Source organism: Micromys minutus (genome assembly GCF_963924665.1).
Source record: "Micromys minutus genome assembly, chromosome: 21".
Classification (NCBI taxonomy): Eukaryota; Metazoa; Chordata; class Mammalia; order Rodentia; family Muridae; genus Micromys; species Micromys minutus.
The window spans coordinates 38,235,387-38,248,566 of NC_137956.1; the positions used below are offsets into that span (position 1 = coordinate 38,235,387).

At 50.7% G+C, this 13,180-nt stretch overlaps 1 protein-coding gene across 3 annotated transcripts in view; it reads left to right on the plus strand.

Annotated features, from left to right (window-relative positions):
• CACNA2D2 (calcium voltage-gated channel auxiliary subunit alpha2delta 2) overlaps positions 1 to 13,180 on the plus strand; it is a gene marked incomplete at its 5' end in the record, with an annotated part of 126,317 nt that overhangs the window by 15,826 nt on the left and 97,311 nt on the right. For all 3 annotated transcript variants that reach the window (XM_080934001.1, XM_080934002.1, XM_080934003.1), the window contains one exon: positions 9,888 to 9,969. In XM_080934001.1, the coding sequence (XP_080790127.1) occupies positions 9,888 to 9,969 (82 nt within the window). The remainder of the gene's footprint in view (positions 1 to 9,887; positions 9,970 to 13,180) is intronic.

Genomic DNA, 13,180 nt, shown 5'->3' on the forward strand with positions numbered 1-13,180 from the left:
TAACCTTGGCCTGGATTCCTTTCTGTGCTTGAAGGCCTTCAAGGGACCTAGGAACTGAGGAGAAATAAAGGATCTTGATGGGGGTCTCTGTCCTCCTCAAGGCATGAAACTACACCGAGGACAAACGGAGGACAGCTATTTGTAGCTCAGTGAGGAATTGACTCATACTGGGGGAGGGGAAGAATATGCCAGAGGGGGAGATGGGGATGAGTGAATCACAGACTCTGACCAGAGTGGCTGGTGAAATGTGAATGGGGTCTGTTCTGATAGCCCTAGGGAGGCTTGAGCTCTTGGGTGGGGGCAGGGATGGGATGGTGTCACACATGTGTTGTCCCTGGGTTATTTGGCAACTTCTACAGGTGTCTCAGACCTGGTCTGTATCTCCTGAGACCAACTAGGCTAATCCATCACAGCACCTGCCTAGGCACACAGGGTGGTGGCCGTATGGCTACCTCCTTAGGAGCTAATTTGAGGGACCTCAGCTTAGGAGTTTGTGAAATGGGTCTGTGTGGGGCCTGACTGCAGGGAACATAGCGGCAGAGGTGGTTTCAGTGCCTGGTGCAGGAAGATGCAGGTCTAGGAAGCCTGTGACAGCAACTATGGCTGGAGCCCTTTGCTATGTCCCAGCTTGAGACTGGAAATGTCACAGACAATGACACCTGAGTGCTGGCAGTCACAGCTACCAGGGAAGTGACTGGCGTTTCCCAGGACTTCAGGAAAGGATTCCAGACCCTACCCTTATGCTATAAATCTCACACACACACACACACACACACACACACACACAAACACACACACATGCACACACCAGGACTTCTCAGCATAATGTAGGGAAACTAAAGTACATACAGCTCTAAACAAGACATGGGGGCTTCACATAGGATTTAGTTGTAAAATAAAAGGTTCCTCTGCCAGAGCTGTTGAAAACCACTTGTGTGGCCCAAACTTATCAGTCTATAGATGGGAAACTGAGGCACAGACAGAGGAGAGTGTGTATGCTTGCACAAAGTCAGTATATTTTGGCTTAGCGCAGCTGAAGCCAACTGGACATGAAAACACCTCAGGCCATAGGGTCAGGTGAACGCTGAGTGGCCTTCACTGGGGGCAGGGTCACAGGGTGGAGGACAGTCCCTGTCTGGGCTACTCCTCTGGACTTTTCTTCTTGCTTCCTGGAAGAAGTGTTCGAGCCAGCGCACCACCCTTCTGAAAGAGCCATGAATTATGCAAGGAAGCCACAGGCCTGGGCAGGCCCATCATAAATGAGCCTTAATAATTCATACAGAGAGGAGCCAGGGGAAGGGAGGGCCTCCTGGGCTAGTTCTGAGGCAGCCTTCACTTGCGAGTGCGTAGAGCTGGCCTCTCACAGGCTGGAGCAGGTCAGCTGGGAGGTCAGCTGGTCTCAGGGGAAGTGTATTTGCTCAGTCAAGGACCTGTTTCTCCAGGCCAGAGATCTGGAACGTCTACCCTCAGGGCTCACAGCCCAAGGCAGAAGCATTTGCACAGGAGAAAATGGCTAGTTAAAGCACTGATCTTCCAGGAGGAATGGAGACCAGTTGCTGCTAGGGGAGAGATTGCATTTTAAGATTGAATTAAGGTGGGCTTTGCTGATCTGGTGGTACGTATGTGGAGGTCTGGAGACGGGGAGAGGGTTGTGCGCTGCTGAAGGGACTCTTCTAGGCTGAAGGAGCAGTGTGTTCTAAGACATGTACTGTGAGCTCAAGGCTGTGTCCGGCCTTAAGGGATATATATGGCTAGTGGTGAGCTTTGGCTTTTCCTCCAGGGCACAAAACCAAGCTTGTTGCAGACAGGGAACACCATTCCAAAAGGGTATGGCTGTGTGTGATCAAGAAACTAGAGAGATGAGATACCAAGGCGAAAGCTGGCAACCAGTGATCTAGCTGCTGCCAGTCCAGGATGGTCACCCAGGCCAGACTGGAGGTGGGGACTGGGGGTGGAGGCAGAGGTGGCTAGTGTGGATGGGAAGGGCACACCGTGAAGGGGGAGATGGTAGGACTTGCACAACAGGTTAGATGTGGGTGGAAGAGAAAATAGGTTCCCAGTCACCTCCAAATTTTGGCCTAAATAGATGGGATGACCATCAGCAAAGGTATGAAGCTGATGGGTGGGGAGTGGCCCCAGATGCAAGGTCTCAGCTTCATACACAGTCAGAGACCTGCTACAGGCCCAAGTGCTCATATCACACCAGCAGCTGGACATCGAAGACTGGTGTCCTGGGTCCCCCCCCCCAAGAATTGGGGACAGGGGTCTGGCTGCGGTGGAGGTTAATTAAGATAATGCAACACAGTCCCTGGAAGACTCCTGGCAGAAAGGACTGCATCACTCCTCTTGAGACATGAATTCTCAAGTGACCTGGGGGACCATGGGGCACCCCTGCTTGATTAGAGAAACAGATTTGCATGGGTTCATAGAGAATGACCTAGTATATGGAGAATATTGGAAGAAAGATGGCCCCTGGTTCTCTACCCACCAGTCTCTTCCCTTGGCCTGCCCTCTGTCAGGGCCAGGACCTCCTAACCAGTGCTTCCTTACTCTCCACACCCCTGTTTTCTTTCCTACTGCAGATCTCCCTTCTGTCTGTGCCATCTGCCTTCTCCAGTTCCTCTCCCACTAGAGTTGTGGCTACTGTGTAGGATTTGCTCCCCTGGGTGCTAGAGCAATCCTTTTTAGGGGTCTCTCGGTGTTACTAGAAAACCCAATCAAGTCCTGAAAGAGAGAAGTATACCTACACCTGGGGAAGCAGAAGTGAGACTCAGATGGACCTTCAACACCATCCCTAACCAGACCTTCAACACCATCCCTAACCAGACCTTCAACACCATCCCTAACCAGACCTTCAACACCATCCCTAACCAGACCTTCAGCACCATCCCTGACCAGACCTTCAACACCATCCCTAACTACACCATCAACACCATCCCTAACTACACCATCAACACCATCCCTAACTACACCATCAACAATACCTTCCTAACTAGACTTTCAACACCATCCCTAATAGCCACTGGGAAGTCTCTTTCAGTCCCCCATCCCCAACTAAAGCCTTACCTAACTTTGATGCTTCTTCCTGCTTGTGGACCAGCTTCCTTACTATTGGTGATGAGAGAAGGTGTGGTCATTTGCTTCATGACCCTGGCTCTCCTCCATGTCTCTCTGGGCCAAGTGGGCCACCTGGACTCTTCTGATCCTAAGTGAGGAGACTCCCTGGCTCCAGCCCTTGTTTCTTTGTCTCTGCCCCCAACCCCCAGCAGGCTGTTAAGAGTAAATATTGGGTGGACCCAGTGCCCTAATTAAAGCCAGAAGACTATTAGTCTGGGGAAGGGTTGGGGTAGGGTCAGGGTACAAGTTTGCTGCCTCCAAGCCAAGTACCAAGTAGAAGGAAAGGTTCTTTTTCAGCAAAGAAAAGGAAGGGACAGCCCCATAATTAATAACCTCATTAAGGAGCAGTATTTGGGCAGGGTCCCAAGACACACGTAGATGAGTAGACGAGGCGGTGGATTTGTACTAATTCAAGCATCAGCAGCACTAGCCTCTGCCAACATCCCAGGGTCTGTGAGTCCCCAGTGACAAATGAGCTGCACCAGCTAGGGAAGGGCCCTGGGGAGCTTTGTTTTTTTCACTCTGAAGGTCCTCTTGAGTCACAAATAGGTTGATGATGTCTAGTCTCCCTTTGAGCCCCGTACTTCAGTCTATCTGCTTGTGAATTTGGAGTGAGAGTGGGGGGGTAAGATGGGAAGCCTTATACCACCATGGTCAGACAAAGCACACATGCTCACATCTTTCTCTGGCCTCGTTCCCACCATGGTACATGCAGTATGAAGCCAGTGCCACATCTCTGGTCTTAACCGTCTTTGGCGGCTTTGCCCACCTGGCTTCTGGAGAATTAGCCACTTCGACTGGCCTGCTGTCTTCTGCCAGCTTTGTCATCCACAAGAGACTGATCAAACTGGGTGGAGCCCCCTCCAGTGCTGAACTTTGAAAATTGCAGGAGCCCAGCAGAAAGAATGGTACAGCCGGCCCTGCAGCACCTTCTCTCCCCTGGGTGTAGCCTTCCTGGAGGCCCATCTGAGGGCAACTGGAAGATGGGAAGATGGCCCTGCAGCCAGCTCTGGCATATAATCTACATGAGTATGTGGGACAGCTGTCCTTGTTAGAGCACCTAGCATGAGGCAGACGTCCACTTGACTTCTCTTCGGGCCTGGAGGTAAACAGGATAGTTGGCTTAATCTTCAACTTCAGATGGGGAAACCTTAGAGTACACATCTGTCTGAAGAGCTAGGAATGTCGAGGGCTGGACCTAGGCATTCGGGTGCAGCTGAACATCTGCACATACAGTTCAAAAGGATGCCCTGGGGAGGTAGCCCTGAGGATGCCATGATTCTCGAGAACAGCCTTGAGGTTTCTGCCACCTGTAGTAGGGGTACAGGCTGGAAGAGGGGAGGTTACTCGTAGCTGCTATTAGAGTTCTGAATGGCACCGAGGAAAGCATATCCCTCGTGGCCAGCTCAGAGTAATAGACTCTCTGAATACCACCAGCTTATCTTCCCCAAGCCAGATTAGCCCAGCTGGGGCTCTTCAGAAATCTTTGGTCTGTTTTCCCATCTCCTACTCGTGGGCTTGCCCTGTCTTTCTCTCTTTCAGAAGCCCATGAAGGAGATGAGGTGGAGGTGGCAGGCCAATTGAAATATAATCAGAATAATTGAACAGCACTTTATTTTAAATCGTTGCCTCCCCCAACGCTGGGAGAATAATTGGCCAGCCTGTCACGAGAGAAGCAAGAGACCTGGGGCTTCTACCGGTGCCAAGCTTGGTTCACTGTGCCCTTGGCAGCCAGAAGCTTCAGCTGTGTGCCTGCTCCCTCACACTGTTGCCTGCTCCAGCTGAGCCCGGTCCTAGCACCTGCCTCCCTCCTCCACATGCTGCTCCGCCCACAGTACGCACGCCTCACCCTTATGAATGATGGCGATTTTGCTCAGTTGAAGCCCCTTGTGAAACAGGCTGCCTGGCAGGCGCAGTGGAGTTTTGATGGGGGGAAAATGCCTCCAAGTGTGGTAAGAAAGGCTTACAGAGGCAAACTCAGAAGTCTGAGTCCCTACTCCCAGCAGCCCTTGGCCTCTTCTGGGCCTCTGGCCCCTCTTGAGCGAGATCCTCTCCCTCCCTTCCTCTCTGGTCCCTCTGCGGGTCCAAGCTGCCCACGCTGTCCATGCCCTCTGAGTGTGAACCTGCAGTGTCACCTGTCTCTGGATTTTTGATTTGTTTAATTATAGATGAGTTTTCTGCATAATTTATTCCAAAAGCCTGGATTATACTGTACAATTAAATCACATTCTGATCAACAACTTCACATATAAAATTAACAGCCAACAACAGTTTAATCTATGCTGCTGCATCTGCACACGGACTCTTTCTCTTTTTCTCCTCTCCCTTCCCTGCCTCCTCTCCTCCTCCGTGCCCTCCTCTCTCCTCCCCTCTCCTCAGGGTGAGCATTTGCAGCTGGATGCCCCATCTGAGGCAGGAACTAGAACCACAGTCTTCTGGATGGTTCTGTTTACTAAACGGTTCCTCAGCACCAGCTCTTTGCCTCACATGGGGTTGACTTTGCTCTCTTGCCTGATGGGGACACCTCCTTGTTCCCCCCCTTTCTCCTTCCTCTCCCCTCCTCCCCACTTCTTCTCTCCCTCCTCTTGGTTCTAGAGATTGGGGCCTGAGGTTCCACAGCTCCAAGTACCAGCTTCTTTCCTGATGAACTGAGTCCACCTGCCACACCATACTCTCCCTTTGTTCCCCGCCATGCCTTCAGTAGGCCCTTAGATCTTGAGAATAAAGGTCATACCGTATGGGTGTCTGGCCTTTAGGAGACTGCCCTGTATGATTACTTGTTATCAGGGTGCCTTGTGGGTGTGTTCTAGCCTGGTCTTGAACTTCTGATCCTCCTGCTTCTACCTCCTGAGTTCTACAGCTGCAAGCATTCTCCACCACACCCGGTTGATATGAGGCTAGGCAAACACTCTACCAACTGAATTATATCCCTAGGCTTCCAGTTACAATGTTTAGATAATTATTATTATCCTTGTTGACAGGTGTGAAGGCTGAGGTTCCAAGGGGACAGAGCTCTCCAAGACTGCATCTGGCAATGTCAGCCTCTCCCCCGAGGTTCCTCAGGAGCTGCCTTGTCCTGGAAGAAGGGGCAGGTGGACCCTGGCTGCTGGCTTCTTTTTAAGTGTATGTCACTGTACCCAGCTCACCAGGTGTCTTTGGTTTTCTTATCTATGAAGTCGGGCTGTGATGTCTTTACTTCCCCCCAGTTCAGGCACGTGGGAGAGCAAAACACAGTCTGCATCCTTTCTGGCTCACACTGGTCATGAAGTGCTGCAGCCCGGCTGCACGGCCTCAGCCTCCTCCCTCAGACTCACCAGCTTGCTAATTTGGCACTTACAAGCACTTAGAGATAAGCAGTGTCATTTCAGCAAAGAGGGTGGAAAATCCCCAGGATCTGGGGCACTAGCAAGTGGGACCTCTTTGTTGGAGCATGACCTGTGAGCAGCCCTATCTGGCCAGGGGGTATTGGCATGGATTTGTGGGTCCAAATCCACAGGAACACAGGCAAGATTTGATCCAATTACCTTTGAGTGAGTGAGACTATGGATTCTCACATATCTCTCAGTTCTCCCAAAGCCCCCATGCCTTTCTGTGGGATTAAGCCTGGCTATGCCTCTATCAGGGTTGAACTTGGCTTAGTGTGTGGTTTTTCTAGCCTCAAGACAGGAATGTTTCAGACATGCTCACTTCATCAGGCTCCTCAGTACTGAAGATCAGCCCCCCTCCCAGCTGGCACTGGCCACTGGCCAAACCCTAGAACCCTCAAAGTCATATCTCTGTGACAATGAGATGGATTATCTGTCAAGTCCCTTTTAGCTCCAGAACACAGATATTGCCTTCCTAATTTGGTTTGGTTTAGGTGAAGAATCAGAGTAACTCGTTTTCCTAACGGTGCCCTGATAGGCTGGAAGCTAGGACCTACAGTCTGCCTGTGAGACCCAGGGCACCATACCACTAAGGACCAGAGCTGTTTCTGAACCCCAGAGAGTGAGGTGGGAGACACTCAGAGAGAGGGAGTGTATGTGTATGTCTTGTGGGAGAATTTGATTTTGTCCTAAGATTTGGTTCTTCTGAAAATTATTTTAGTGTTGAAATAACCTTTTTACATGAAATGATGGTGATTGTATTAATAATGTGTTGTCTAAGCAAAGTAAAAACTTGGCATCCATGCCTGTTCTTCCAGTTGATTGTCTTTTACTTATCTGTGAGACTCCAGAAACAATGACCCATCTGCATACGAGCAGAGCCCATACCCAGGTGGAATCATTGGTGAACTGGTAAATATGGTAGGTTTGAGAAAAGCCTTTAACTACGAATGGCTTTTGGAGAAGGCAGAATTGGTTTTCTTGAAAGGTATGATTCCAGTTAGGTGGACCATACTGCAGTGGCTGATCCCACACCCATGACTATATGGGTGGCACAAATGAGGCTCAGTGAGTTATTTATAAGTAAGTGAATGAAAGAAAGAAACAAACATAGGAAAGAAGGAAGGAAGGAAGGAAGGAAGGAAGGAAAAGAGGAGCCAGGCTAGTAGAACATAACTTTAATCTCTCTACTTAGGAAGTAGAAGCAGGTGAGTCAGGGCCAGTCTGGTCTACATAGAAAGTTCCAGGTTAACTAGAGCGACATAACAAGACTGTCTAAAATCAAATACATGCATACATACATACATACATACATACATACATGCATTCATACACATGTCATAAAGTTGGAAGTTAAGAATAGATATAGAAGGAGGTGGAGGGGGTAAATATGACTGGAACACACTGTAAGAAATTCTCAAAGAATTTTAGAATGCATCTTGTGTGCTGCTTGGGTGGGAGTGGGGCTGTGATTTCCAGCCTTTGCCTATTCCTGTGGTGTGAATGTCCCCACTAAGGCTGATTTCAAGCACTGAAGGTGTTGTGCTCAACTGGAAAGAGGCACGCATGGTTGGCTCTCGACTGTCAGTTCCTGGGACTCCAGAAAACTTTGGTAATAATTCCCATGTCCGCCCCTTCCTGGATGAATGACCTTGGAGTGTCTCAGCTTCCTCATCTAGCATTTGGGGATTTTGTTAGTCTTTGTGAAGACTGAAGCCAGGGAGCACAGGGCACGCTGGTAGTGTACTTTATACATAGTGAACACTCTTCTATAGATTCGTGCAGGAAGGATCATTTACGATAGGTATTTTGTCCCCTAAACCAATGAATGGCTGAGGTCAGGTTTAGGGTCCGGGCAGAACCTGTAGATCTTTGTGAAGCTGAGTCCTTGACCCTGCCCGTTCTATCCAGATATAGGACTGTATGAGGCTCTCTTCCGTTATTAGCCCTCAAGACTCTGTAGTCTCGGGATTACAAAAGAGCCACCTGCCACATTGTCCAAGTGCCATCAGGGCCAGAACGTCATTGCTGGCGGACGGGGGTCAGGCTGAGATGATGCTGCTCTCTTGTAACTTTCCCTGTCTGGGCTGGCAGCTGAGCTTACAGCCTGTCCTCTACATGATGTGAGGTTAGATGGTGGGGAACAGAGTTGGGGAGTCGGGCTGTGCCTCAGCCCACAACAAGCTGAAGTGAAAACCTCTTTCTTTTGATGTTGATTTTTTTTTTTTTCCATCACGGTCCTGACATTCAGCTTGGCAAATTGCAATTAGTGATCTGCCCGCCTCCTGCTCTGAGTTCCCATGCCAACCAACTGGGGTACACACAATGGCATGAGCCCAACCCCCCAGCACAGGCCTGAGGAAGAGTGTGGGACAAGGAGCCAGAAGAGAGTCCTGGCCCTAAGTGACCTCAGGGGATGTTGTTGGTCCTGAGAAGGGTGTTGGGGGACAGTTGCAACTTTCCTGACATCATCCTACTTTATTGTGCCCTGTGAACCCATGGCTTCTTTTCATCTCTGTGGTGGGTCTCCTATGTGGCTCCAGCATGCTAAAATGGATGTAAGGCTGAGAATACGAGACTGTATGGACACCTGTTTGTCCTGCCCACTTAGAGAGATTCCTTTACAGCATTCTTGGCTCCCATAGTCTTACGCTTTCTTGTGCCACTCTGAGATGATCCCAAATTATCTCCACCTTCCAGAAGAAGAAGCTGAGAGAGACAGAGATGGTTTTGAATAATCCTGTGGTGGTACCCACGTACAGAAGGCCTGTCCAGGGTTGAAGTTCAGAGCCTCTGCTCGCCAGACCTCCAGAAAGGGACTGGATGATTTGTACTGGAACCCTGGATGGGCTCATGATAGACATTCAGCCTTGACCTACCAGGGAACTAGAAAGACAAAGTCCATTTGAGTTGGAAGTGATCTCTGTCTTCTGCTCAGGTGAGGCCCAGGGAGGCAGTTACCTCTACCTCCTCCTGTTTACATAATGGGTTGGAGGTGACAGCCGGTGTCCCTCCCTTTCCTTAAACTTAACTTGGCTTGTCTCTGTCCTCCCTGGTGTCTGGAAGTCCCCGTATTCAGAACAGCCACATCAAGGACTTGTCTTTATAGTGAACAATTGTCTCCCTGCAGGCTTCTTCCAACCTGCTTAACTCCCTCTGGCTAATTCACAATGCCCTTTCCTCTCCTCCCTGGCTGCCAGTCAATGTGAGGAAAGCCTAGGCCACCGGGCCAGACTTCAAAGGGAAAAATCACAGGCTCACTCTGGTTTCTGTGTCTGTTCCTTCTCTGGTGAAAATTGAGTTGAGTGAGAAGCTGTCCTGGTCCTCCTGGGTGGCCAGGATTGGTTGTTGCAGCTGCATCTCCAGCAGGCCCCTCCTGACATCTCTTTCTCCTCTGGATCGCAGGATGCAACACTGGGCCCGGCGCCTGGAGCAGGAGATTGACGGAGTGATGCGGATTTTTGGAGGTGTGCAGCAGCTCCGAGAGGTAAGCCTGGTGCACTTGCTTTCCTGAGGAGACTCTCTTCCCAGCAGGGATGAGGAAGGAAGGGTACATAATGAGGGAGTAAGGAGGAGGTGACATCGTTGACGTACTCGCATAGTGAGGTACTACGGATCTCAAGTAGTGATCCTTAGGGTCTCGTTCTGACCTTTCGATACCTGTTGGAATGGTGGCCCAACTGTCATAAACCTGGTCACTGAAAGGATGTTGGGGTTTTTCAGTTTTTAAGGTTGGTGAGCTCTGTATCTGAGTTACTGCCCTGAACCTTGAGGGGCCATAGATACAAGGTCCACAGAAGCCCAAAAGTCTCATCAGCAAGTACATAGTATGACCAAACCAGACAAGACTCAGGAAACAGGACGGGAGGCTGGTGTTCCAGGCGCTACAGTCTCCATGAAGTGCCAAGTCTGTCTCTGTTAAGTGTCGGGAATGAGGGATCAAGGTGCAGGAGGGGTGATTGATTAGGCGCCAGCGACCACATTCATCCTGGGAGATTATGTTAATGTTTGAAATAGCGATGTGGAGAGCAGGCCATTCGTCACCCCCAGAAGGCTGCAAAATGTGTTGCTGTCAAGCTACAGGCTGGAGCGCTTTATGTGGAATGTGGAGGCTCAGAAAGCCAAGCTCTTCCAGTAATGTTAGACTCTAATAGCACAGCCCCTCTGATGGGGGAGGTCCTCTGCAGGATCGACAGAGGAATTAATGGAGTTCTCCTTCCTGTAGTTAGCCTGGGAACAGCAGAGAAGACAGTTACTATTGGGGGTTCAAGTAAGGGTCTAGGCCCAGGGTTCAGTAATTATTGTTTCTGACATCCCTTTGGCCAATGCCAGGGTCAGGAGATGTAACCTTGCGGGGCAGGCAAGGATCACCCTCAGCCTTTCAGGCTTAGCTTCTAGATGCCCAGGAAGTGGTAACTCGAAGTGAATATAGTGACACTGCTTATGGATGTGGGACCCCTGGTATAAGGGATGCTAATCAGAGATGGCTAATTAGTGGGCAGCATGGTGAGGAGGGGCACCCAGGTCTGAAGGTCTGAGCTACTAGCTTGCTCATCGTTCCTCTGAGATCACTCAGGCCTCTGTACCTCCCTTTCCTGGTGCTGGGCTTGAACAGCAGTAGCCCCATCCTACTCTTCCTGTGAACTCTAAATGACTCAGCTGCACTTGGAAGCCACCAGAGCTTCCAGAGAAAGCACTGTAGGAAAAGCTGTTCCGGAACAGGAGTCAATTTAGGCTCAGGAATAGCATTCCACACTAACCAGGCTAAAAGTGGGCACTGCCAAGCGGTGTAGGTTAATGGAGGGATGGTGGGTCCCTGGAATGTGTGGTCCATGCTTTTCCAAGTTTCCTATGGGGCATTAGATGGACCAGTTAAGAGCCCTACAGGATCTTGCATTTATGAGCAACTCAGAACATTTATTTATGAAGAAAATAATGTTCAGCCCATGCATGAGAGGTGGATCTGTGTGGACTTGTGAACTTCCTGGTCAGTGAAGACCAGACATAAGCAAACCTGTCGTATGTACCTTTGAGAGACCCCGATCGAGGGTTTGCCTGGAAGATGAGGTAGTGACAAGCCAATTATACCACCCCACCCCCTAGAAACCATCAGTTTTCTTCATCAGTCATGTTCTCTCCTAGGACAATTTTCTCTCCCTTTGGATGAAGTGTGAGCATAGCGTCTCCGACTCTCACCAACTCAGAGGTGAACAGGCTGCTCCAGCTGGTCCTCTGGTTGCACAGGGGATGCCTGGGGATGTGAGGAGCTGGGCAGGGATGTGTTTGGTATGGCAGGTGGGCAGAGAAATGCTGACCCAGCGTCCCTTTCTCTTGGCAACCCCTCCGCTGCTCCTGGGAGCCAGCTCTTGGGGCTTCTGTCCTGCTCCAGTTTTTCTCACCTGCTTCCTCAGCCTCTTCCTGCTGACAGCTCTGGGACTGCTTCTTGGCACAGCATATTCTGCCAGGATGTGTCTGTGGGGGAGGGGACAGGTGTACAGCTCTAGAGGAAGGGAGCAGCCCTGTGGGAGCAGCAACGACCTAACCAGTGAGCTCCCCATCTGCTCCATGGTTCACATCTGACTCCGACCCTCATACCTTTCCCCTTCTTCAAATGCCTGAGTGAAGGCTTGTGTTCTTCTGCTCTGATGGGTCAGGAGGATGGTTGGTGCAGAGCTGTGACCTAGCTGCCAGTACTGTCACAGTTCCTCATACTGGTGCTGCCAAGCTGACAGTTTACGCCCCCACTGGGGCTGCCCCTGCTCAGGCTTCTGAGCCGATTCTGAGCTCCCTAAACTCCTGCCCCGGGGGTGATGAGGGCCTCTTCCATGGCTCCACTCCTTCCTTGCCTGCCCTACTCCTAGAGGCTGCCCCACCCCCAGTAGCTTGAAGCCTCAAGGGCTGGCAGCTGCAGGAGAGCAGAAACTGCAGACAGTGGCATTTGGGAGAGTTTTCCTTGCCTTGGCATTTTCCTCCTCCCGACCTTATCACAACCCCACAGGGGCATGGCTGGGGGCAGACTGTGGCCCATTTATAGGTTAGAAACCATGGCATACCACAAGGTAAGGAAGCTGCCTGTGAAGACCCCGTCCCATTTCCTCATCTGACCCTAGGCCACCTAGTCTGCTCTCTCTGCTTCCTTAATTAGCCAGACACCCCTGAGCTCTGCTCTCTTCAGCACTGTAGCCCCACCCCAGCCCATGATCACACTTGCCTTGTACAGTCCATGAAAGCAGGAACTTTAAGCTGTCTGTCTGTCCCCTCCACAGCTCACGGGACTGAGTGAGGTCTCCTGAGCCCCTTCTCCACCCTCCCCCATCAGCACCATATTGTCCCCATCCTAGGGGGAGAGTGGAGAACATATGCTTGGGCTCAGAGCTCATTTGCATAATGAGGATATCAAATGAATAATTCATCAGGTGCCTGGGGGTGCAAAAGGAAGATGAGGAGAAGGGCAGGCCTCTCCTCTCTGAAGCCTAGGTCAGGGACATTCCCACTTCTGAATGGATGTCCAGGGTGCAAGGAGAACAACTCTGGGGTCCTTGTGAAAAGCAAAGCAGGAGAGTTGTCATCACACCTGAGACAGTCATCAGGGTCACCAGCAGCCCCAGGATACGTCTCTGACCTGATGAGAAACTCCTTTACAGGGGAGAAGACCCTTTGCTCAGACCAGAAGTGAGGAGAAACTGTTGACAGAGCTG